Source organism: Lissotriton vulgaris, chromosome 10 (assembly GCF_964263255.1).
Source record: "Lissotriton vulgaris chromosome 10, aLisVul1.2, whole genome shotgun sequence".
NCBI classification, from domain to species: domain Eukaryota; kingdom Metazoa; phylum Chordata; class Amphibia; order Caudata; family Salamandridae; genus Lissotriton; species Lissotriton vulgaris.
In genome coordinates this window covers 343,902,881-343,927,733 of record NC_141698.1, presented here as the reverse complement: position 1 = coordinate 343,927,733, position 24,853 = coordinate 343,902,881, and the positions used below count along the sequence as shown (strand labels likewise).

The 24,853-nt window shown below is 45.5% G+C and overlaps 1 protein-coding gene across 2 annotated transcripts in view; it reads left to right on the top strand.

The window, feature by feature from the left end:
* The window catches only part of SETD2 (SET domain containing 2, histone lysine methyltransferase), a 1,045,105-nt gene that overhangs the window by 137,792 nt on the left and 882,460 nt on the right, over positions 1-24,853 (top strand). The window contains exon 2 of one of the 2 annotated variants that reach the window (XM_086941119.1): positions 5,338-5,353. The exons of the other annotated variant lie outside the window; for it this stretch is intronic. Within the exon in view, the coding sequence (XP_086797245.1) occupies positions 5,338-5,353 (16 nt within the window). The remainder of the gene's footprint in view (positions 1-5,337; positions 5,354-24,853) is intronic. 2 annotated transcript variants of the gene reach the window in all.

Below are 24,853 nucleotides of genomic sequence, written 5' to 3'. Positions count from 1 at the left end.
CTGTTCTTCTGATGAATGGCATAACAGACCGCAAAATAGCCAATGTCTTTCACTCTTAATTCCAAAGCTTGATCAGGGCTCCAAATTTCAAAGAATATCCATAATTTAAAAAAATCCAATCAATTACAAGATTTTTTTTTACATAATTAAAATTAGGTGAACAATCTACTCTAATATACATAGTCCGCCTATCACATCTAAAGAAATCTAAAATTGGACACAACAGAACCTTAACATATTTATCTAATTTGTTCAGGTCAGAAAATTATTGTAGTATCAAGACATGTAATTAAAAAATCCATTAAATTCACTGCATAATTACCGACAATTTTTAATAGACTGAAAAGACAGTAATGAAGAGAAAAAGGAAGAAAGTTTACAAATCACAGCTCACCTAAGTTGTTTGTGTCAGAAAATTCATATGGTAACAAAATAATTCATAATAGAAAAACACCTTATATATGAACCACAATTCAAAACCATTCTTGATGAGCTTAAAAAAATATTGAAAAAAATCACTCTAAACTGTATATATTTATTATCATATTCATCCAACACCGATCCTAATTCCAAACCAATTCTTTAAAACTATAATGATAATGACAATACAGGAACCCATATTCACGCTTTTCACCCCCCTCCTGAATACATTAAGGCCTTTTGAAAACAGTAAATTGCACATCTAGTCAGATATACCATTCAAATTAGCCATTAATGTACAATTATTCAAAATACAGTGAATCCTAGACATAACATCCATATTTTCTTTTTCTGTCCAGTATGTTGTTACGATCAACATTTTGCAATAAGCACCAGGTATCGTTATATATTTGTGCTGCAGAAACAGAAAGATAATGACATATGTATAATTAACCCCAATACACTTAATATGCATACATTCATATATAATATGATCAAAATGACCATAACTTTCATGGTTGAAACTGTGTATATGTGAGCAGCGGGCATACTTGTCCATAAATGATAGACGCTGTTAAAGATGCCAACCTACCACTCTTAGTTTGCTTCATCGATTATTCATCCGCCTTTGATAACATTGACGGGAAGAAACTATGGAATAAACTATTTGCAAGAAATATCCCACTGAGTTTCCTGACTCTGTTGATTTTCCTCCATACCGATACGTGGGTACAAATAAAGTTGGGAGCGGGCAACCACCTATCCAGAAAGATACCAACCACGAAGGGGCTGAAACAAGGCTATTTTCTGGCCCGACTTAGTTTAATCTTTTTATGTCAGACCTCCCGCTCAAGCTAGATAAATGCAACTCCCACGCCCCAAAAATGGGCGGACTTACTGTTTCAAATTTACCTAACTCCGAAGATCTCGTACAGATCAGCCGCACTCTGGTTGGCCTACAACACTTAATAGATACCATGCACAATTTCTCGGTCAACAACGGATTATGCATAAATCTATATAAATCTAAAGTGATGGGGCTAAACCAGAAAAAGAATGCACAAAAATACCACTGGCAACTGAAAGGACTCCCATTGGAAACTGTTGAAGAGTACAAGTACCTGGGCGTTATAATGGACAGTAAATGTACGTTCTTGCAACAAAAAGAATCCATAGCAAGAAGAGGTAATGCAACGGCGGTTGTATTAAAAAATATTAAACTCAAACTAACCGGCCAAAGTCTCACGCCTTTGCCACAAGTGATCTAAGCGAAGCTCATCCGCCACTATCACCTATGGGAGCAAGTGCCTACGAGGACCAGATGCAGGCACATTGGACAGCACAGTAGCTATGGCCATGGGGATAATATTCAGTCTACCTAAATACACTTTGCTGGCACAACTAAGATTAGAATTTGGCTTGTGGAAGCAACAAATAGCAACCAAAGGTGCTTTGCCAAATGCTGGCACAAAATCAAGGGAGCTGAATCTGGGTCTCAGAATGCGCATGTTTGGAATGAACTCAAGTTAAAAAAAAAAAAAAAAAAAAAAGCAGCACGGGTGTGACCTATCTCCCATAAAAGCTTCAAAGAAATGTTAAATAAAATGGTAAAAATTATGTCGCTAGCGGAGGACTAAGCTACATTAAAGAAAAGGCACATGGCTGGTTTGTTTTTAGAGAGCTTCCCCTCAATCTTACTTAGGTGCAGGCTTTAGCAAAGGAACAAAGGAAAAACACTTTCGCCTGCGTATCCTACCATCATTGCTCCATTTGCCCCCATGGAAACGACCACAGATAAAAACCAACTGTAGGTTATGTAGAGAAACAAAAGAGGATGTGCTACATTTACTGTGTATATGTGGGAGACTAAAGGAATGAGGATTATATTAAAATCTGCCTTAACGATCAAGGGGATAAGAACATGCAGGCAGGCAGTGAAAACCCTGCTTCGAAGGTGGGGATGTCCAGCTAGCATGCTGTTTGGTCCAATTGATGGATATATCGGAAAAAAAATGTTAAACACCAGTACTTAATTGACCAATTGGGCTCTCACAATAGGCATCTAAGAGTCAGGCACTACTGTTTCACCACCCAGAGAGTCTCTTCATTTGCCGCTGATTTTGCACTTTGCCTGCGTTAGTGCTGGGAGTCCCTCCTAACATTCTGCGGTCCCAGAACGTGTTACCTAGGAGGAAAAACTTGTAATTTGAGGGCTCCACACATTGCCAAAAATCTTGTCTTTCAGTATTACTGTAGTTTTTGACTCTTTTGATTTTAACCAATCCTTTCAACAACGTCAGAATGTCGCTTCGGCTAAAACAAACTGCAAACGCTAGCATACAACCAAGACTTTTAACTCGGAAAATTTGACTATTACTGTTTTACTGATATAAAGATTTTAATAATGGTCTTGATACCTGGAGAAATGTGATACTGTTTTACTGTTGCAATGGTTTTAAGTAATCACGCAAATAAAGATATTATTATTATTATTGCCCATAAATGCAGGCAAGACTTTGTCACTAAAATAGCCCATTCCTGCTATATCACAATAAAGTACCATGTCAGATCCATTTAGTAACGTAGGCCTATTCATACCACAGACCATAGTTTCTCAATATATCAAGCTGGCATGCAACCTCAACCAAAAAACAAGTAGTATGCAATTGATTAATGCTTTCTTGCCATTACCCACTAATACTCTTCATATTATGCTGACACGCAAATCCAAACACTAGTACGTTTCCCATAATTGACGAAACGTGCCATACTGTTTACTTCATGTACTTGGGTCATAGCTAGAAAGACACAAAATCCAAACATCAGTAAGTGTACCCATATTTTATGACATAACCCTGCTCTTAATGTGCTTTGCTTGTAGCAAGAAAGACACAAGCAATACAGTATAATCTCAGTTCCCAAATCAAAATACATTCCCCTAGCCGTGTTTGGCTCTAATGAGGTACTGACAAACCAGGTTCTGTTGGCTGAGCAGTGGCACCATAAATGTCAGCTAACCCATCACATGCGGCCACCATTTTAGAAGCTGTTTCCATAAGTGCATACTAAACATTCATTTATACAACTGCATTTACGCCTTTAATATAAACGGTAATAAATTGTCACATAAAATAACATACATAAACACTTAAACCAATTAAGTATTTTATGTGTGTCAGCAAAGTTCAGTATGAAGTTCGAAGGAAAAAATAGCTTTATGCAAGACAAAAACCACATTTCAAACAAAGGTCCTGGTACACGCCATCTTGGAACATGTTTAGTAAACATAGACAATGCATTTATAGATCACATATCGTCACTCCTATCGAGACAAGCTCTATATCAGATGCAGGGCCAGAGCGTGTGCAATTTTAGCAAATGGAGATGGTATAAATATTAGTTCCATTGGAACAACGTGCGTAATGCCCACTAAATAAAACATTTTTTCCAATGACCGCCCAAGTAAACTGCATCATAGTGAATGTCTAAAGGGCTTCGCCTCAAACCGTTTATTCTGACACATTTTAAACAATCCATATCAGATTAATGTTTGGATAAACTGAACAAACAAATGAGGAATCAAGACTAAAGATCACCATACCAGCAACTACCTGGGTACACAGTGTGCTCAGTTCAGACTTGAAACCTGGACGAAAGATCACTTTACATAAGTAATTACCATTATTAAAAGACGTGACAGGTTATTACATAACCACATATCTATAGTAACTCGTCACATTATTTTAAATGATGCCATAATCTGTTTCCATAAAATTGCATTCTAATAAAAATGAGGGTCGTACTCTTTATTATTTACAAAATTCAACCACTATGTTTGAACATTGTTACGAATTAACACTCAGACTTTCATCAAATTAAATGATAAACTAGATTGACATTATTTAAATATACATCTATCTACAGCCAATTCAAAATCCCAAATGTACCAATCCAAAGGTCACAATATAGTCAACAAACCAAAACCTATAATATGTGCAACCTAAAAATCATCATTTTGGTCTCCAATTATTCGAAAAAGCAATGGAACTCTTGGTCCAAATTTAAAGCCAACTCCACTGCACGTAGTTTTACAGATCTATCAGTCTGCCTGACTTAAACTAAGGCATCTGTCACCAACTCTGGTGTTTCATTTGATCACGTCAATGCCATGAAAGGTAAATGGGTCTCCAAACTTGCTGTTCGTTCAAGTGCGTGAAACTAAGGGGTATGTCATTTCCTTATCCCTGTACGTACTCAGATGTTCTAAAATGCATACGCGCAACTGCGGTACAGTGCTGTCAACATACATATTCTCACAGGCACAGATAATTACATACACCATATATGTACGCTGACAATTAATTGCCTGACTATAATTACTGGATGTGTTATAGCTCAAACTAATTTTTCTGTTGATACCTAGCCAACAAACTTTGCAACCCCCACAAGTGAAGATACCACGAGGTTGGACCAACCAATTCTCATTAGGTATTTTCTGTGGTAGCTTATAACTAGGACCGACTGTATGTGTGATAATGCAGTGACCAGACAGTTTTTTCCCCCCAGCATTGGCAAACCCATATTATCTCAATTCTAAGGCGGCCGTATCTGCTTCATCAATGTCTGGTTCATTGTGCTCGTAAAATGTTTTTTTTTTGCCTGAAAGCAGCAATAAGTCTGTTGTACTGGCCCCTCGTTTTTCTTAGGTTAATGTTCCAATAACTTGTATGCATAAGTTCCTATAATATTCCAAGAGCTGTATTGGTCCAATTTTGTGTGTTTGAAGAATCGCAGTGAATCTTTTCCCTTTAACAAATAATTGTTGTTTATACAGAAAGATGTGTATTTTCTTTTTAATGATGCTTACTCTTTTATCCTTTGTTTTCCTCCTTACATGCTTTCCCCACTGGATGACAGTAACGATGAAAGTGAGGTATGTAGTTATTAATTTGTTTCGTTTTTTGTGGGATGGTAGGCAGAAATTGTCTGAAGAGCAAATGAGTGTGGGCAAAATCAATTTGTTTATTGGTTGTTACACAGAGATAACCTTGTTGCATATAAAAGATCATTATGTGTATGACGTTAAACCCACCCCCTCTACCCCCCCCCCCCATATGTCCAGATGAAATTATGCAAACATTCAATTTTACAGTGGTATTGAGACTAAAGTGAGAGATGCCCAGTCCATGACCTTTGTTTTCAAGAGAATCACATTAGGTATAGTTGCATACAATACATTTAAATGGAAATTATTTACATAACCGTTGGGTATCCTGAAAGTCTTGAATGGATCTGGCTCACCCGAACGTATGTTGGACACCCTTGATGTAAACACTGCTATAGCGCAACCAATCTTCCTGTTACCCTGTTTAGCTACAGTTTACATACCCTTGCAAATAACCAATTGCTAACTAACCAGTTCCACGAGGATTTGAAATAGTTTATAAACTACAAGCTGTTGGATAAGCTCAGTTTAATTAGTTGGCTATGCTTCACCTCCTAACAGTAAGTTGTTCAAAAATAGTGAAACTATCACTGTTTGTCTGTTCTGATGGATACATCTTCCTGCAGATTCCTCACCTCATGATTACTTTCAGGCGTCATATTGGTCTGAAAAACATTTTTCCTAATCAGTGGCCCTTCAGTGCTGCAAGTTGGTGCCATGCAGCTCCAGCGGCGACTCTTTCTTCGGTTATTGCATCAGCCTAGTATATTTGGTTCATCTGTTCTGTTTTTCCGTACTTCCTTTGTGCGCTCCAGAGCTCTGTCTCGCCAACAAATTCCTGCGTTTTTGACAGTGACTGAGTCGGATGTCTTTACAAAGGACTTCAGGCTTCAAGCCTTGCAGAATGTTCCACAAGATGTCCCTTTCAGAACACCCCCCCCCCCCCCCCCCCCCACCCGACGACTATATCTGATGTCTGGAGTAGGACATAACGCAGCAATATGTCATCCTTATGGCGGTATGTACCCAAATACCATCATGGAGTAGCAGGACAATTATTTTTTTTTTGGCTAAGGCCTCAGGGAAACCCGCAAGCAGATGATGCCCTCTACTAAGGGTAAATCATGTTCCAGGAAGTATTCTCATAAGAGATCTTCCCACAAAAAGCAGAGGGAGAAGTCACTTTCTCCATCTTGAAAGTGGTGCTGTACTTGGTACCATTCAGAGTCTCAACGTTGTTTCCGGAGACCGCAGTCTGCCTAGACATTGGATTAATCCCTGGTGTCTAAAAAGTCAAGACTGGAGTTTACTGGTCCTTCGACCAACTGTGGGGCCAAAGTTTCTGTCCCAAGCAAGTTGGCTGTCCAAAGAGCAAATGCTTTTTAAGCCTATATGTGCAGACTTTAAAGAAAGCGATGAAAATGTAAGCTGTCAGACGATATGCAAAAGCCATTCTCAGACCTGGTGAGTGTTGGTCTAGAATAGACCATTCCCACTGGATGATATCTTCCTACACCATGCATTAGTTGAAAGTGTGGCAGACAGGTATGTTGTGCAAGTACAGGAAGACCATATGGATCTTGCTTCCTTGTAAAAACACATAAGCACACACAGAAGAGAAGTCTGTTCTTATCAATTTTGCCAAGCAAACTACAATAAAGTAAAGAGGCCTTTGCAGAGCAGACCTCCTCCAAAGCAGTGAATCCAAGGGTAGAAAAGAAGTACACATCCCTCCCCTCCCCTTAAGACCCACTGTACACCAGAACGAATGTCCTGGCAGATTTCTTAATGGACACCACTGCTCACAAAAGGGCAAGTGCCCAGTGTTCGGTGAGCCACTTTCAGAAAGACATCAAGAGTGTGTCAGACAGTTGGGAAGTAACCTGAAAAGAAAAGCAGCAACACGGTGGCAAAAAGCTAACTCTTAACCTGCTCAGCATATATGACGATCAGCAGTGGGTAGAAATAGAACTCGAACAGCATCTGCCTGAGGAGTATAGGAAAAGGTCAAGTCGGTTATCCTAGAGGGAAAGACTATTCTGCGGACAAGGTAAGCTGACAGTTGCGCATAGGGAGATTCTTGAGAAGGCACACCTGGCTTAGACGTTCTTGATTCAAATAGACTACAGTTATAAACACTTATTTTGGTCTGCAGTAGATGAATTCTACAACAAATGAGAAAGGACAATGAGACAACTAGAGCCTTGGAAGACGTACAAGCTAGAGTATCATTTAGAAGGTAAACACTATATAACAAAGGGATGACAAAACGCCTACCCTTTAGACAACAGGAGCAGGTCAGCATCGTCACCCATCAGTCTCTCAGTCCACATCTGTCTAGTGTCAGCCATCCTGACAGCCGAGGCAGTCCTTTCAAGTCAGAGAAAAAGAGGCTACAGCTTAAGAGGGTCAGGCCAAACAACTGAAACAGCCCCCCATTTCGAACATATGTAGGTGTCAGGCTGTGTAGGGTCTTATGGGAAGGGGCAGTCATCAACAAAGGATACTAAACACATTGCAAAACTTGTATTACATAGAACTAGAAAATACACTTACCAGAATCCCCCTAAAGAGTCAAATGTGCCAAACGTGCCAAACAAGCACACATCAAACCTCTGCAACATGAAATTGAGGATCTGTAAAAAAAAAGTGAACAATAGAAGTACCAAGTGATGAATACGAGCAATGGTTTGTTCAGTATACTTCTAATACCCCCAAAAAACAAATGTACAAACAAGCTGTCCGTCTGAGATTTCTAAACCAGTAATTCCAGAATTTAAAAAAAGTGATGAAGTCTATATGATGATACTTTATCTAAAATATACCTACTTCCTTATCCCCATCAACAAAAGTTGGATACCTTGATATTGTTTATTTATTTTTAAGGTTTTATATAGCGCAGACAATATCTTTGCAGATATCAGAGCGCTTTACAGAAACAGGAGGTAGGGTAGACAAACTCTTGAAAACAAGATAATATTCGGTAGTGAGTAAGTTGCAAGGTAGGATAGAAATCGAATAAGAGTATACACACTAATAAACAATCAGGAAACCAATAATATAGAAGCCGTGCAATGTCTTTGATCCAGTAGCAATCAAATAAGAGTATAGCATAGATAAACACTCAGGTAGCCAATAATATAGGAGCCGTGCAATGTCATGGTACCAGTAACAATAGGGTTCAGGTGAACTTAGCCATAAGGATGGCTTTTACCTCTGTGATGGGGGAAGTTCGTTATCAGTTCAAAGGGTTTCCCCTAGTAGTAAAGTATGCACTGAGAGTTCTTAAACAAGCACTGGCGTTGCCAATAGGTCTCGCAGTAGGAAAGTTGGAGCTATTGGTTTTGTAAATGACAAAGCCCTTTATGTATTTAAAATGATAACCAAAGTGAAAGGCATTGTTATTTGCAATTGTAATGGCTCCAACTGTCGTACTGCAAGACCTATTGGCAACGTGAGTGGCGTTGTGTGTGTGAGTGGCGTTGTGTGTGTGAGTGGCGTTGCGTGTGTGAGTGGCGTTGCGTGTGTGAGTGGCGTTGCGTGTGTGAGTGGCGTTGCGTGTGTGAGTGGCGTTGCGTGTGTGAGTGGCGTTGCCTGTGTGAGTGGCGTTGCCTGTGTGAGTGGCGTTGCATGTGTGAGTGGCGTTGCGTAGTTGAGTGGCGTTGCATGTGTGAGTGGCGTTGCATGTGTGAGTGGCGTTGCATGTGTGAGTGGCGTTGCATGTGTGAGTGGCGTTGCATGTGTGAGTGGCGTTGCATGTGTGAGTGGCGTTGCATGTGTGAGTGGCGTTGCATGTGTGAGTGGCGTTGCATGTGTGAGTGGCGTTGCGTAGTTGAGTGGCGTTGCGTAGTTGAGTGGCGTTGCGTAGTTGAGTGGCGTTGCATGTGTGAGTGGCGTTGCATGTGTGAGTGGCGTTGCATGTGTGAGTGGCGTTGCATGTGTGAGTGGCGTTGCATGTGTGAGTGGCGTTGCATGTGTGAGTGGCGTTGCATGTGTGAGTGGCGTTGCATGTGTGCGTAGTTGAGTGGCGTTGCATGTGTGCGTAGTTGAGTGGCGTTGCGTAGTTGAGTGGCGTTGCATGTGTGAGTGGCGTTGCATGTGTGAGTGGCGTTGCATGTGTGAGTGGCGTTGCGTAGGTGAGTGGCGTTGCGTAGGTGAGTGGCGTTGCGTAGGTGAGTGGCGTTGCATGTGTGAGTGGCGTTGCATGTGTGAGTGGCGTTGCATGTGTGAGTGGCGTTGCATGTGTGAGTGGCGTTGCATGTGTGCGTAGTTGAGTGGCGTTGCGTAGTTGCGTGGCGTTGCGTAGTTGCGTGGCGTTGCATGTGTGAGTGGCGTTGCGTAGTTGAGTGGCGTTGCGTAGTTGAGTGGCGTTGCGTAGTTGAGTGGCGTTGCGTAGTTGAGTGGCGTTGCGTAGTTGAGTGGCGTTGCGTAGTTGAGTGGCGTTGCGTAGTTGAGTGGCGTTGCGTAGTTGAGTGGCGTTGCGTAGTTGAGTGGCGTCGTTGCGTTGCGTAGTTGCATGGCGTTGCATGTGTGAGTGGCGTTGCGTAGTTGAGTGGCGTTGCGTAGTTGAGTGGCGTTGCGAAGTTGGGTGGCGTTGCATGTGTGAGTGGCGTTGCGTAGTTGAGTGGCGTTGCGTAGTTGAGTGGCGTTGCATGTGTGAGTGGCGTTGCATGTGTGAGTGGCGTTGCATGTGTGAGTGGCGTTGCATGTGTGAGTGGCGTTGCATGTGTGAGTGGCGTTGCATGTGTGAGTGGCGTTGCATGTGTGAGTGGCGTTGCATGTGTAAGTGGCGTTGCGTAGTTGAGTGGCGTTGCGTAGTTGAGTGGCGTTGCGTAGTTGAGTGGCGTCGTTGCGTTGCGTAGTTGCGTGGCGTTGCGTAGTTGCGTGGCATTGCGTGGTTGAGTGGCGTTGCATGTGTGAGTGGCGTTGCATGTGTGAGTGGCGTTGCATGTGTGAGTGGCGTTGCATGTGTGAGTGGCGTTGCATGTGTGAGTGGCGTTGCATGTGTGAGTGGCGTTGCATGTGTGAGTTGCGTTGCATGTGTGAGCGTTGCGTAGTTGAGTGGCGTTGCGTGGTTGAGTGGCGTTGCGTGGTTGAGTGGCGTTGCATGTGTGAGTGGCGTTGCGTAGAGTGGCGTTGCGTAGAGTGGCGTTGCGTAGAGTGGCGTTGCGTAGAGTGGCGTTGCGTAGTTGAGTGGCGTTGCGTAGTTGAGTGGCGTTGCGTAGTTGAGTGGCGTTGCGTAGTTGGGTGGCGTTGCGAAGTTGAGTGGCGTTGCGAAGTTGAGTGGCGTTGCGAAGTTGAGTGGCGTTGCCTAGTTGAGTGGCGTTGCCTAGTTGAGTGGCGTTGCGTAGTTGAGTGGCGTTGCGTAGATGAGTGGCGTTGCGTAGATGAGTGGCGTTGCGTAGATGAGTGGCGTTGCGTAGATGAGTGGCGTTGCGTAGATGAGTGGCGTTGCGTAGATGAGTGGCGTTGCGTAGATGAGTGTAGTTGCGTGGCGTTGCGTAGTTGAGTGGCGTTGCGTAGTTGCGTGGCGTTGCGTAGTTGAGTGGCGTTGCGTAGTTGAGTGGCGTTGCGTAGTTGAGTGGCGTTGCGTAGTTGAGTGGCGTTGCGTAGTTGAGTGGCGTTGCGTAGTTGCGTGGCGTTGCGTAGTTGCGTGGCGTTGCGTAGTTGCGTGGCGTTGCGTAGTTGCGTGGCGTTGCGTAGTTGCGTGGCGTTGCGTAGTTGCGTGGCGTTGCGTAGTTGCGTGGCGTTGAGTGGCGTTGCGTAGTTGCGTGGCGTTGCGTAGTTGAGTGGCGTTGCGTAGTTGCGTGGCGTTGCGTAGTTGCGTGGCGTTGCGTAGTTGCGTGGCGTTGCGTAGATGAGTGGCGTTGCGTAGATGAGTGGCGTTGCGTGGCGTTGCGTAGATGAGTGGCGTTGCGTAGATGAGTGGCGTTGCGTAGTTGAGTGGCGTTGCGTAGTTGCGTGTAGTTGCGTGGCGTTGCGTAGTTGCGTGTAGTTGCGTAGATGAGTGGCGTTGCGTAGATGAGTGGCGTTGCGTAGATGAGTGGCGTTGCGTAGATGAGTGGCGTTGCGTAGATGAGTGGCGTTGCGTAGATGAGTGGCGTTGCGTAGATGAGTGGCGTTGCGTAGATGAGTGGCGTTGCGTAGTTGAGTGGCGTTGCGTAGTTGAGTGGCGTTGCGTAGTTGAGTGGCGTTGCGTGGTTGCGTGGCGTTGCGTGGTTGAGTGGCGTTGCGTGGTTGAGTGGCGTTGCGTGGTTGAGTGGCGTTGCATGTGTGAGTGGCGTTGCATGTGTGCGTAGTTGAGTGGCGTTGCGTGGTTGAGTGGCGTTGCATGTGTGAGTGGCGTTGCATGTGTGAGTGGCGTTGCGTGGCGTTGCGTAGTTGCGTGGCGTAGTTGCGTGGTTGAGTGGCGTTGCGTGGTTGAGTGGCGTTGCGTGGTTGAGTGGCGTTGCGTGGTTGAGTGGCGTTGCGTGGTTGAGTGGCGTTGCGTGGTTGAGTGGCGTTGCATGTGTGTGTGAGTGGCGTTGCATGGTTGAGTGGCGTTGCATGGTTGAGTGGCGTTGCATGGTTGAGTGGCGTTGCATGGTTGAGTGGCGTTGCATGGTTGAGTGGCGTTGCGTGGCGTTGCGTGGCTGCGTGGCGTTGCATGTGTCAGAGGCTAAATGTAGCACAGGGAGACCTCCAGCGGTAAGACAATCAAAAACAACTTAGAAAACATTTCACAGTATGAAGAGATCAAACTCATGAACGAGCGTGATACACCTCAGCTAAAAATCATGATAAATAACAACACACATTAGAAGTGAAACTGCAAGTACAGAAGGACCAGTTTTGCTTGTTTAAAACTCCCACTTCAGGCAGATGAGTGTAATGTGTAAAGTGTCTTGTGCACATGAGCAGATCGGAGTCTGGAAGCAAATACAAACAAGAGGAATGACTGAGGCACATTGGTGTGAAGCACATCAAAGGGCTTCTCCTCCCCTAATTAGGTGAGGAGAAGCCGGTCGGGAAACTGAAAGTGCGGCCGGCCATGAATAATTAGGGGAGGAGAAGCCCTTTGATGTGCTGGGCTGGCTGGCCCTGAATGCGCGTGCATGTTATCACGTGGTTCACGTGAACAGCATGAAAACCGCGGGGCTAAAAGCCCTTTGGTTTGAAGAGAAAATAGCCGACTTGAATTCTCCCCATTTCCCATTCCTTCGGAATGGTAAAGGCGAGACCTAAAAAATGCCTAGCAGTGATGGCAGTACTTTTAAGGTGACAGGGCATACACATGTATCGTTATCTAGTGGGTTGGCTAGTGAAGACATATTCTTTCACACAGTGCCAAAAGCATAAATCAAGCTGCAAAAACACTATTCAGCTGGGATTTATCATCGAGCTGAGAGAAATTGTCAAGCAGCCCTGCCCAACAGAAAACGTAGGGGGCGCAATTGGATACTGTAAAGGTCACGGCCTTCCCACCACAGAGGAGTGTAACTGTGCTGATGATCAAGTTTGCCCTTTCCAGATATTACAATTTCTGTCTGAGAATAATGGTGGAAATTGTAGAAATGATGGAATCAATCATCCCACTAATACTCTAGGCAAGGTTACATGAGACTAATACAGGAGGGGTTTTCAAATCAGTGGTTTAAAAGGTTGGGGAATTGAGACAATCTAGTAGTTGTCACAAGCAAATTGAAGGAGAAATTGAAAAGCAAGGACTACATATATCCAATACTAACCATTGAAACACTGTATCCTACTGTGAGGGGTGCACATCTAGCAGATCTAAAATGCAGAGGATGATGGATGCAGTCCTTCATGTAAACATTTGGAACTGAAGATGGTGTTTCTGACTCTAAAGACTTTACACATACAGGTAAGGCAGAGCAAATGGTAGCCGACACCACCAAATCTAGGTTTTGCTGTAGCAATCCAGGGGGCAAAAACATACGTACCATCAAAACGAGCCCAATGTATCTGCACATAGTCAATTCAAATAAGTATTGTAGTAGCACAATACATTTATCAGGAGACCAATATGTAGAAGACTCCCTCAGCAGACCATGAATTTTACATGAATAGGAAATGGATAAAGATGTTGTAAACACAATAATTCAGATGGTGGGAACACCAGAAATAAAACTCTTTGCGACGTACACAAATGCAAAATACTAAAACTTTGCATCCAGGTTTGTACGGTCAATGAATTGTTTAGGAATCTTCACTAACACTTTTGCACCAGTTCTTTTAATTGATAAATGCAGGCAAGACACTGATATTATTAGCTTCTCAGACTCACATGATACTCACACCTGACCGTGATGGCAGAATACAAAAAAATAAAAATACCTATATTCACCAATCTACTAATACTGCAAAGGGGAAAGTATGCCATGCAGAAACAGGCAGCCTCAACATAGCATCCTGGCTCTTGTGAACTTGGAGTTCAATCACTTAGGACTACCACATAGATGCAGGGACGTGATCAGGAAGTCAAGGAGACCCAATTGTTATGCATCAAGGTGTTCAATGATTTTCAGTTGACAATCTCCAGCACCTACTGCAGTCTTGATCTGGTTTAAGCGCAGTTTATAAAACAAACTTTTGATCTGATGCACAAAGCAGAGCTAAAGCACCCTGCTCTGAAAACTGTCTGTTCAAGGCATGTGTGGCGGTATGTACACATGCTTAGCCTAATCCCGCCATCCAATGTTGGGCTCCAATGTGTGCAAGTTGTTTTTCTTTGAAGTAAGTCTTGAGTCACAAGGTATGGTGAATCCTCCTCTTGCTGGTAATGTGCATGGTCATGAGCTCCATTGTTATATTCTTTTCTCCCGCAGTCTGGTTCGGGCGTGTGCTCCTCTGTTCTGTCTCAACATTTTAGTTTCCTAGTATTTAGGCCTTCATGTCTGTATTGTATTTGGTCATGGTTATTTCTAGATACCCATCATCGTTTGTCAATGTTGATCTTGTCCGAGTAACTCTAGTCGATTGCAGTCCCTGGGGCGTCCCCCTTCGGGGCAGTCCTCCGTTCATCATCTTGTCTGCGCCATGTCCATCTGGTGATGGAACGGATGTCCTTCTGTTTCTGTCCTCCCTGCCGCGGCACGTTTTAACGCACCGACCTACATCAGGTGTGTAACTTGTGCCTCTCTCCGGAACATCAGGAAGCTACTTGCGAGGCCTCCACATGCGCGCTGAACCTCTCCGCTTCCAAACAATTCCAAAAAAAGCCACTCACCCATGGGTCTGCAGCAGATGAGGTCACCTTTTTGCATGAATACATCTCAGGATCCAAATCGGAGTTACAGGACCTCCCACCAGACCAATCTGTGAGGACTGTGCCTCCTTTCACTTCCGACCAACCAAAGTCTTCACACGGGCCACCACTGCCCTCAGGCCTAGGCTGGCACTGAACAGCTGCATCGGATAGGTCCAGCAACGGCACCAAAAGATCAGCAGTTGAACTGAGCCTCGAAGTTGAGAGCGTCTGCGCTGGAACACTGCTCTACCACAGCATTTAAAAGTGACCTCCTCATATCCAAGACCCTCTGCGTTGAAACCATCAGTATCAAAGTCTACGTTGGAGCCGAAATCCTAGTTCTACTCCTTCTCCAAAGACCCGCTCGGATCAGAAATTGTTGATCCTGGGCTCCAACAGTTGCAGGAAGAAATAGACTCTAGACTAAAACACCTGGTCATATTCTAGCTAGGCCTCCTTATACCAGAGCACAACCAGCCAAAAGGCAATTATTATTTGAAGAAGCTTTTGAGATACCAATCCCACCAAAGCACAGAAAAAGGTGAATAAGGCTACAACCCCACCGCTCCTCAGCCCACTAGCATCACCATCTGTTGCACCACACGTGCACTCCCTGCTGCCTTCACCTCCTGTAGAACCACATTATTCTACACAGGTTTCCATCCACTCTGTCAAGGGACAGGGGGATGACAGACAAATTTCTATTCCATCCCACAATATCCCATAGGATATCAATGATACAGACCCACCTGCAGACACAGACTCAGATCTGTTTCTGGCCAAACTTTCCCCTCCAGATGATACCGCCACCTATCACATTATATGTAGGGCGGCAACTTATCACAAGGTTCAGCTCCACACGAATCACTGGAGGATGACTTTTTATTTGGAACCCGTTCCTCTAGCCAATGCTCGACGCAATACCTGCCAATGCTCAAAGGCATGCTCTGATATACACCTGACATTTTTAAGGACCTGGTTAAGGCCCAGGTCATCACACCAAGGGTCGATAAGAAATACAAACCGTATACTACCGAGCCTACAAACATAAAGGGCCAACTACCATATAACTCTTTAGTGGTCGCCACAGCAAGGAAAAGTCCAAATTCACAAACGTCTGGTGAGGTTCCCCTACTTGATAAAGAAATTAAAAAGTTAGACTCTGCAGGTAAGAGGGTGGCAGCCCAGTCTGCCAACCTCTGGAGAATTGCAAACTCCTTTGGCTTCCTTTCCCGCTATGACAGAGCCCACTGGAATGAGATGGAGGTGGTCTTCCAACATCTCCCAGAGGAATACAAAAAGCAAACATATGGGATTGCCTCGAAGGGCAAACTAATTGCAAATACTTATTCGCTATACTCTCGACGTGCCTGACACTACCGCTGGAGGCATTTACTCCAGCTTTCTCCTTAGATGACATGCCTGGCTTTGTGTGAGAAATTGCCTCTTTTGACATGGTTAGCTCCCACTTTTGGACGTGTTTTTGATGTGGTTTCGATTGTGGTGCTCATGGTACCTGCCAACCAGGTCACCTGTCCCAATGCTTCTTCCCTAAAAATGTTCCACAGTTGGCCCTTCAGGCTCCTTTAACTCCATAGTAAATGGTACCTGGGTACCTAGGACATTGGGACTGAAGAGGGTTCCCTAGGAACCCCTCACCTGAGCCATGCAGATTGCAACTGCAGCATGCATGGACTGGTGCAGACAAAGCGACAGTCGACATGGCGAGCTGCGTGATTGCCATGCCAACTAGCACTGCCTAAGTTATAGGTAAGTCACCCCTCTAGCAGGCCTTGCAGCCTGAAGGCAGGATGCACTATACCACTGGTGTGGGCATATCTGCATGAGTAGATATGCCCCTACAATGTTTAAACTCATTCTTAGACATTGTAAGTGCCAGGGAAGCCATAGTGGGTATATGGACTGACAACTCTAGTTCCCCAGCACCATGATGGCTTTTCTGAACCCAGGAGTGTTTGGTACCAAACCACTCCTCACAATAAACCCACACTGCAGACAGTGTGGGAATTATTGAAACCTACTCAGAGGCACCTCAGAGGTGCCCCCTAAAAACCTACTAACCCTGGTGTAGTCACAACTTGACTTTAGGCAGCCTGCCACCACAAGACATATTTCTGGACCCCTGGGTCAAGAGCCACTGCTCTTTGGGATCAGGAATAAAGCACAACCTGGGCAGAGGTGTCGAACCTCCTCCTCCCACGATGGGTACAGTGCTCGAGAGGGAAGCTTCAAAGGCCTGCCGCCTTTGTAATGCGACCCCCAGTCTCTGCTGCTAGCAGCAGATGGCAACTGTGTGAAGATGCAGGCTGCTTCGTTGGGGTCCGTCGTGTTGGCGGGAGGGTTCTGGCTGAGGGAGGTGGTGAGCTGGTCGGCGGTGATCTTGCTCCTGCGGGGAGCCTGTTGCGGGTGATGGTGGGTCGTGGTTCTCTTGAAGCTGAAGTGGACGCAGCAGTGGTCAGTTCAGTGAAGTCCGGTGGAGTGGCTGAAAGCGATGTGCTTGCTGGAGGAGAAGACTGGGTCAAGCGTGTGGCCGGCGTAGTGGGTGGGGGTGTTCACCAGCTGCTTGAGTCAGAGGTTGGCGAGGTTGTCCAGCAGGGTAGTGGTGTTGCTGTCGTTGTTGTTCTCCAGGTGGAAGTTGAGGTCGCCTAGGAGGATGTAGTCGGAGGAGGCGAGGGCATGCGGGCTGATCAAGTCTGCAATGTCTTCGATGAATTGTGTGCGTAGTCCCGGGGTCTGTAGATTAGAGTGCCTCTGAGGGTGGTCTTCGGGTCGGTGTGTATCTGGAAGTGGAGGTGCTCGGTGGCGGTGAGGGTGTTGTCTGAGTTGGTCGTGATGCGGATGGTGTTCCTGTGGATGATGGCGATGCCTCCTCCGGTCTGGTTGGCGCGGTCCTTCCGGGTGATCTTGTATCCGTCCGGGATGGCTATGGCGTTTATCCATGTTTCCGTGAGGAAGGCAACATCTGGAGATGTTGAGTCGAGCAGGTTCCAGAGTTCGACGGAGTGTCTGTGGACGGAGCGGTTGTTGAGCAGGATGCACTGGAGCTGGTTGTTGCCTGGCCTTTCGGGTGCGTTGATGGTCCGGAGGCAGGTGAACTTGCAGGCTTGGCAGGTGAAGGGTCCCTGGGTGCGTTTCGGTGTGGCTCGGTAGCAGCGGGGTTCCGGTCGGGTTTGAGTGCGTTGAGGGTGGCGGCGTACGTCCGTTGTGTAGGCTGGCCTCGTTGAGGTCCAGGGGTCCTGGCGCTGGGCGTGGTCCAGGCGCGGACGGGCGCAGACGGGCTTGCCTTTAACGCGCTCGCTGCGCGCGGCTGCCGTGCGTCCTCCATATGAGGCGAAGTGGGAGGGAGGAGCAGCCGGGAGGCGGGAGCGGGTGGTCCAATGGGCGGGGGTACAGAAAAAAGGGGCGGGGCCGCGAGGGAGCAGCGGCGGGAAGCGGGGGTCGGGGCACATCAGAGGGCAGGGGTACAAAAAATAAACAAGGGAAACAGGGCACGACTGGAGATACAGAAAAGCAAAGCAGAGGGCAGGGGTACCAAAAATTAATGAGGGAACAGAGCACGACTGGAAATACAGAAAAACAAAGCACAAGTCAAAACATGACCCAAGTGGGCAACAGTGGAAAAAAGGACAAGCTAGCGGCAGGGGGACCGAGGTCAGGGGCGGACCTGCGGCGCCGAGGGCAGAGTCGCGCTCGCAGCAGTGGAGCCATGCGGCATGGGGGGTGTCCTGGGGTAAGAAGAATCAGACATCAAAGGACACCCCTGCACTGAACCCCTGGGTCTTGGGTAGCTTGACTGACAGTGTCCATACGACCCTCATCTACTCAACTTACCTATGCTTTCACTGGTGACCTTTTTGCAGCCTCAGGTTTAACGTCTGTAGCCTGTTTGTCCAGCTGAGTTTCTCCATTGAAAAGCATTGGCCGCCCAACACTATATTTGCACCTGGCTACCCCTGTGACGCTGGTTGTGTAAGTTTGGTGCTGCCTTGTGGCTCCCCCTGTGCTTGGTCTAACCCCCTGCATTGGCCCTATCTTCTAATTTGACCTCTGCCCCTGTGCTGCTGGTGGTGCAGACCTTATAAAACAGAAGACTGGAACTGTAAGTTGGGTACTTAACAGTGAAACAGCATTGTTGTTTTCCTCCATATGTTAATATTGAACTGTTTTGAAAATTGCACTGAGTATCTGCTCATGAAAGACTAGTATTTTTCCTGAAAAACATACTTACCTTTTTGCGAAGATCTTGGTCTTAAAATAAAACTTGAACAAAGCTCATTTTTTAAGTCTCACCTAGCAACGCAGCTCCTGCGCTGCTCGCCTTGGCGAGATCTATTGTTGTGGGTTTTGCATCCAAAAGGGACAGGTGATGTGCACTTGTTGGACAGCCGATGTGCACGCTCACAGCGTGTCTTCTCTGGCGATCTCCGCTTGCACCCGTTCAGCACATGTGCACGCTCAGAGTCTCGCGTGCTCCATGACTATGATCGATTTTATTAATTTTTTTTTAAACTCGAACTGCTACGTTCTCTCCGTGATTCGCGTTCTGCTACGTTCTCTCCATGACTCATGTGATTTGAATTATTGTAATGCCTGCAGTTCGCAAAACACGTCCCGACCTCCATAATGATTCTATCACAGAGGTGGAGGTGCGTGGCTGCCTCAGCAACTGCCCTGCAGTCCTGTGCAGCCAGTGCGGAGTGTCCGATCTGGACTGCGGTCGCAGCACTGCCCGGGACTATGCCAGTGCAGTTGTCAGCTGGCCCATACCGTCAGTGGAGTTCACAGCTGTAACAAAGTAAGCGACATGTCACTCACTGTTCCTTCTGACTCCCTAACTTCCGACAGGATCTCCGCAGCAGGCCCGGGCAATGATCCCTCAGAGCATCAATATCACACACGTCAAGCAAGCCGAGTGCCTCTCTGAGTGAGAGTCCCTTAAGCTCTTTTAACAGTACATGTTTCATGGGTTGGAGCTCCCGGTGTTAGTTTGGCCCGAGGGTGGTACCTTTATTTGTTTGGCCTCTGGTTAATATCCTGCTGCGCTACACTGTTTGGTCCATTACGTCTTGAGCAATTTTTATAGATAGCCAAACTCAACCGGAAGGTGGTGTTTCAGCGCTTATTTGAGATGAGGTAAGGCACCTGTAATGTGCGCTCACTAATACTCCCACTGCATCCCATTTAAATGTTTGAGCTGTTTTGGTGGACTAATAACAAATAAAGCCACTCCTGTTACCCAGCATCATATCGCATGCAGGAGCTCTGGTAGATTTCTTCAATCTGTCACACTGCTCTCCTTTCGGTGCCCTCCAAACCAGTAAACAGTTTGGTACATAATTACTGGGAGGAGTGCTGCATATTTTGCTTGCCAGCCCTTTTAAAACAAAACGTGCTAGATGGAGCAACAGATCTTCTACTGAACAATAAGCACTTCAAAACAAGCCTCAAAAGGGGGATAGAGATGAATTACAAAATGTCACTTAAAATAATGCACGCACTAGCAAAGGCCCTAAATCTGCCTTTTCAATCAACAAATCAGTGGCTGAGTGTGTAGATAAGTGAATGACTATAAATAAGTGCAATTTGGATAGATTAGTGGATGAATTGAAGAATACATGGATCATGAAACGGGCGAATGCACAGTGATAACTATGCATGAACAGTTTAATGGGCGAATAAGATAATGAGCGTGCATGAATGGACAAATGTGTGAGCAAGTAGATGAGACCATGGATTCTTATATATAAGTGAGTGAGTGCATGAGGATATAAGTGTATTTAACTCACTGGCTCCTGCACTGATAAAACCACTAGTATACTTAGGCCAGCAGCCTCATTCACACCTCACTGTCACATGCACCTGTGACCTTCCTCTCACCTGCAATGGAAGTTACAAAGTAATCTCATTTGCACCTCACTCCTACAACTGGAACTTTCACCAGTAACCTCACGCTCACCTCACTCACACCTTTACTGTCACTGGTACCAGCAACTGTACTTGCACTTTAACTCTCACATGCACTCACACTTGGTCTGGCATCCTTAACCTCTCTCACAGTAGCACTGGCATCTGCTGTGGCACTAACAATCATCCCTGCCCACCTATTTACACTTTCAAAACAAACCTTTAGGTACAAGTATGGGGCCCTTTATTTCACGTCTATGGGGTGGTTCACAGTTTTCCTGTGTCTTCTACAGAAATCTACTCAATTTAGCACCCAGATAAGTTATTAAGTACTAATTTCCTAAGAATTGCGAGGTGTTCCCTTATATGTTCTTGGAGCCCCGAATATAGGAAACGGTGTAAAAAAATTAAAAGACATCTTTTAATTGGTTTACAAGTTTCTAATTTATTATCACGAAAGTAATAATCCAAACTAAAACTGTCACTTTTAGTTGCTTAAAGTGTTAAGATAGCCCGAATCCACAAAGATTGTAAGACACCGGTTTGAGTGATGAGATGTAAACCGTGCCTGTTAATTGATCAAAAGACTTAGTATTCTCTACTTAGTTACACCTTGACTCATTTTGTAACCTCCCATGGTGACACCCCCCGTTACGTGTGTTGTTGCTCGGTAGTCTAATTACAGCCTCCGAGCACTATTTTCTCTAATACCTTTGTCGGCACACTCCCTCCCAACGCTTTATTTTTCATTTTTTTAGCACATATTTGCAATGCTATAAGTCTAGCATTTGCGAGAGTTTAAGCCATTGTCATTGTAAATGACAATGTCTTCTACTTATCTGTTTTAAAAATAACACATGAAAATTGTCATTTACAATGCCAATAGCTCAAACTTTCATAAATGCGAGACCTATTGCATTGCAAATGCTTGTTATGACATTGGTGTGGATCTCCTTTTTGAGTGGTATGTTGTTTATTGATCATTGTGTGTGCAATAAATGTCTTTCACTCCTCTGTTAGGCCTAAGGCTGCTCCCCTACACTACCAGAAATAGAGCACTTTAGGTTTGCATTGAACCCTGTACACTTCAGGGGAGTCTCTGGACTCTGTGCACAGTATTATCACCTAGTGGTATACTTTATACAGAGCAGCTTCCAACATACCCTTAGTCTCCAGTTTCAAACCGGAAGTTCAGCAAAACATCTTTGTACTTCCCTTTGACGGAGAACACCTCTTTGGTCGTCGGGTAGATACTCTTCTTGAGAAAAATAAAAACGACAATGAAACCTCCAAAGTTAGGGAGTGTTGCAGACACCTTCTTAATAAAGTTCCTTTTGTGGCTCTTTTTATTGTGCAGGAACAAAACACACCTCTATGGACACCTACCAGTATCCCCAGCCAAAAACCACCTGCCTAGGGGGATACTACAAAGGCTCCTACAGACACAACAATTCTAGAAGCAAAGATGGTTTCTATAATTTACCCGCCAAAAACCTTGACTTGCCACTCATCCCCCCCAAACACAACACTTGTTGGGGGTCGAATACAAGGGATTCTTCACACCTTAAAGAACATCACCTCCGACCAGTGGGTGCTGAATATTATCCAACATGCTTATTGCGTGGAGCTCATTTCCACGCTTCCAAACATTCTCCTTGCAGACACAATCTTTCACCACTACACAGAGTTACTCCAGGAAGAGGTTCAGGCACTTCTCACCTAAGGTACCTTAGAACCAGTACCATTACACCAGCATGGCACGGGAGTCTGTTCACTCTACTTCCTTATTCCCAAAAGGGATGGGTCACTGAGATCAATCTTGGACCTCAGACCCCTAAACAAGTACATTCTCTCAGAGCACTTTCATATGGTCACTCTTCAATAGTCATTCCGTTATTATAGCAAGCTGACTTAATTGCCGTACTCTATCTCAAGGACGCCTGCTTTCACATTCCTGTTCAGCCGGCTTATCAGTGGTATCTCAGGTTTGTAATCAAAGGTCAGCATTTCCAGTTCAAAGTGCTTCTCTTTGGTGGTCACCACTGACTCTTCACCAAGTGTCTTGCAGTAGTAGATGCTCACCTGCGCACACAAAAACATGCACGTCTTTCCATGTATAGACGACTGGCTCATAAAAAAGGTGCAACTCGTCAAAAGTGCTTACAATACACTTGGGTCATCCGAAACCTACTTCATCAATAAGCTTTTCCATCAACGCAACTAGATCCGACTTCCAACCCCTTCAAATACAACCATACCTGGGAGCTATCCTCAAATCACAAAGAGGGATAGCTTACCTCAGTGCCGCCCTAAATCAATCCTTCCAGGCGTTCATTCCCCAATTCCAGCCTCCTCAGCAAGTAAGTGAGGGCAGTCATATGTCTCCTAGTTATGATGGCTTCATGCATAGCCATAGTACCTCATGTCAGACTAAACCTGCGTTTGTTGCATCAGTGCAACAGTGGTCTCAAGCGGAGGGTCAGTGGGAAGATCTAGTGTTTGTTGGCCATCAGGCTTAACACTCTGCAATGGTGGAATGCCAACAATCTCCTCAAAGGTCGGTGTTTCCTAGATCCAGTCTCTCAGAGAACCATAACAATGGACTCCTCCCTCATGGGTTTTGTAGCTAATTCTTAAGATGTAAATGTCTGGGGCTGTTGGACACTCAGACTCTGACGTATCCAAATCAGTCACCTAGAATTGCTAGCTATTCATCTAGTGTTCAAAGCCTTCCTTTCCCACCTCATTGGCAAGGTAGTCCTGATCAAGACAGACAACATAACTATCATGTATTATCTCCAATAACAGGGGTGCACCAGGTCCCCTCAGCTTTCTTATCTAGCAAAACCATTTGGAGGTGGGTCTTTCGATACAAAATTCACCTGTTAGTGAGTTTCTCCCGGGAGTAGACAACGACTTCGTAGATCTCCTCAGCAGGAGGCACCAACAAGTCCACAAGTGGGAAATTCCACCACAGGTCCTTTCCCAATACTTCCAGTGGTGTGGTCAACCAGACATAGACCTTTTTGTCACAGCAGAAAACACCAAATGCCAAAACTTTGTCTCCAGGTTCCCATACCCCAGGGGCAACACACTATCGATGAGTTGGTCTGGGATATTTACTTATGCTTTTCCACCTCTTCCGCTGCTTCTGTTCATTGTCTGCAAACTTCGGTAGACATCTCTCTTCCTCATTCTGGTGTCACCCACATGGGCATGGCAACCATGGTTCACCACTCTCCTTGAACTATCAGTAGTTCCCCACGAAGAACTTCCAAACGGGCAGGACCTTCTCACGCAGTGCCATGGAGAAATCAGGCACCCAGGTGCCTTAACCTTGGAATCTGGCTCCTGAGGTCCTAGACTTTGGCTTTTTACATCTGCCACAGCCCTGTATGGACATTCTCAAGGAAGCACGCAAGCTCACTACTCTTGCCTGTTATGCTACACAATGAAAAAAATTTGCTCACTGTTGTCATTCCAAACACATTGATCCCTTCGTGAGAGAGGTTCAAGACATTGTCTGTTACTTATTTCATTTACACACCACTAGTTTAGCTTTAACATCTGTAAGGATACATTTAATAGTAGTCTCCACATATCTACAAAAGAGACAACACGCTTCCCTGTTAAGGATTCCAGTCATCAAGGATTCCCTTGAAGGTCTTAAGGGTCCTAGGGTACCCTGAGCCCCCACTTTGAATCTCAATATTATATTAACCAGATGAATGGGCCCTCCATTCGAGCTCCTCCGCTCCTGCCCCCTTTATTTTTTATCCTTTAAAGCTGTGGTTCCCAAACTGTGCGCCGCGGCGCCCCTGTGCGCCCTGATGAGGTGCCAGGGGCGCCGCGCACACTAGCTGTAATTTTGGCCATCACAGGGAGCAGTGCTGCTCCCCTGTGAGAGGCCTCACCCCTGCTGCTGGAGGCGCCTCGCACTCCTCCAGGAGCACAAGAGCAGCCCCTCCCGCCCATTGTCATTCAGTATGCCGCTGATTGCCACATACTGAATGACAATGGGGCAGTCTGGGGGTGTGACACCATGTGGCGGCCTCCTCCTGCCTCAGAGTACAGAAGTGTAGAACAAAGAAGGTTTTGGATCCTACGTCTACCCAGCCCGGATCTCAACAATCAAAGTAAACAGAACAGAATGGCTGGATAGGGAAAGTTTGTATCATGAGAATCAGTCACGCAGTCAATATGTACTACGTAGCCAAGGTCTTCTGTACCAAAACACATTTATTTAATTTTTTATCTGGTTTTTCAGAATTTCAAAAGCACATGGGCAAACCAAAGACTGTCACGACAGTGAA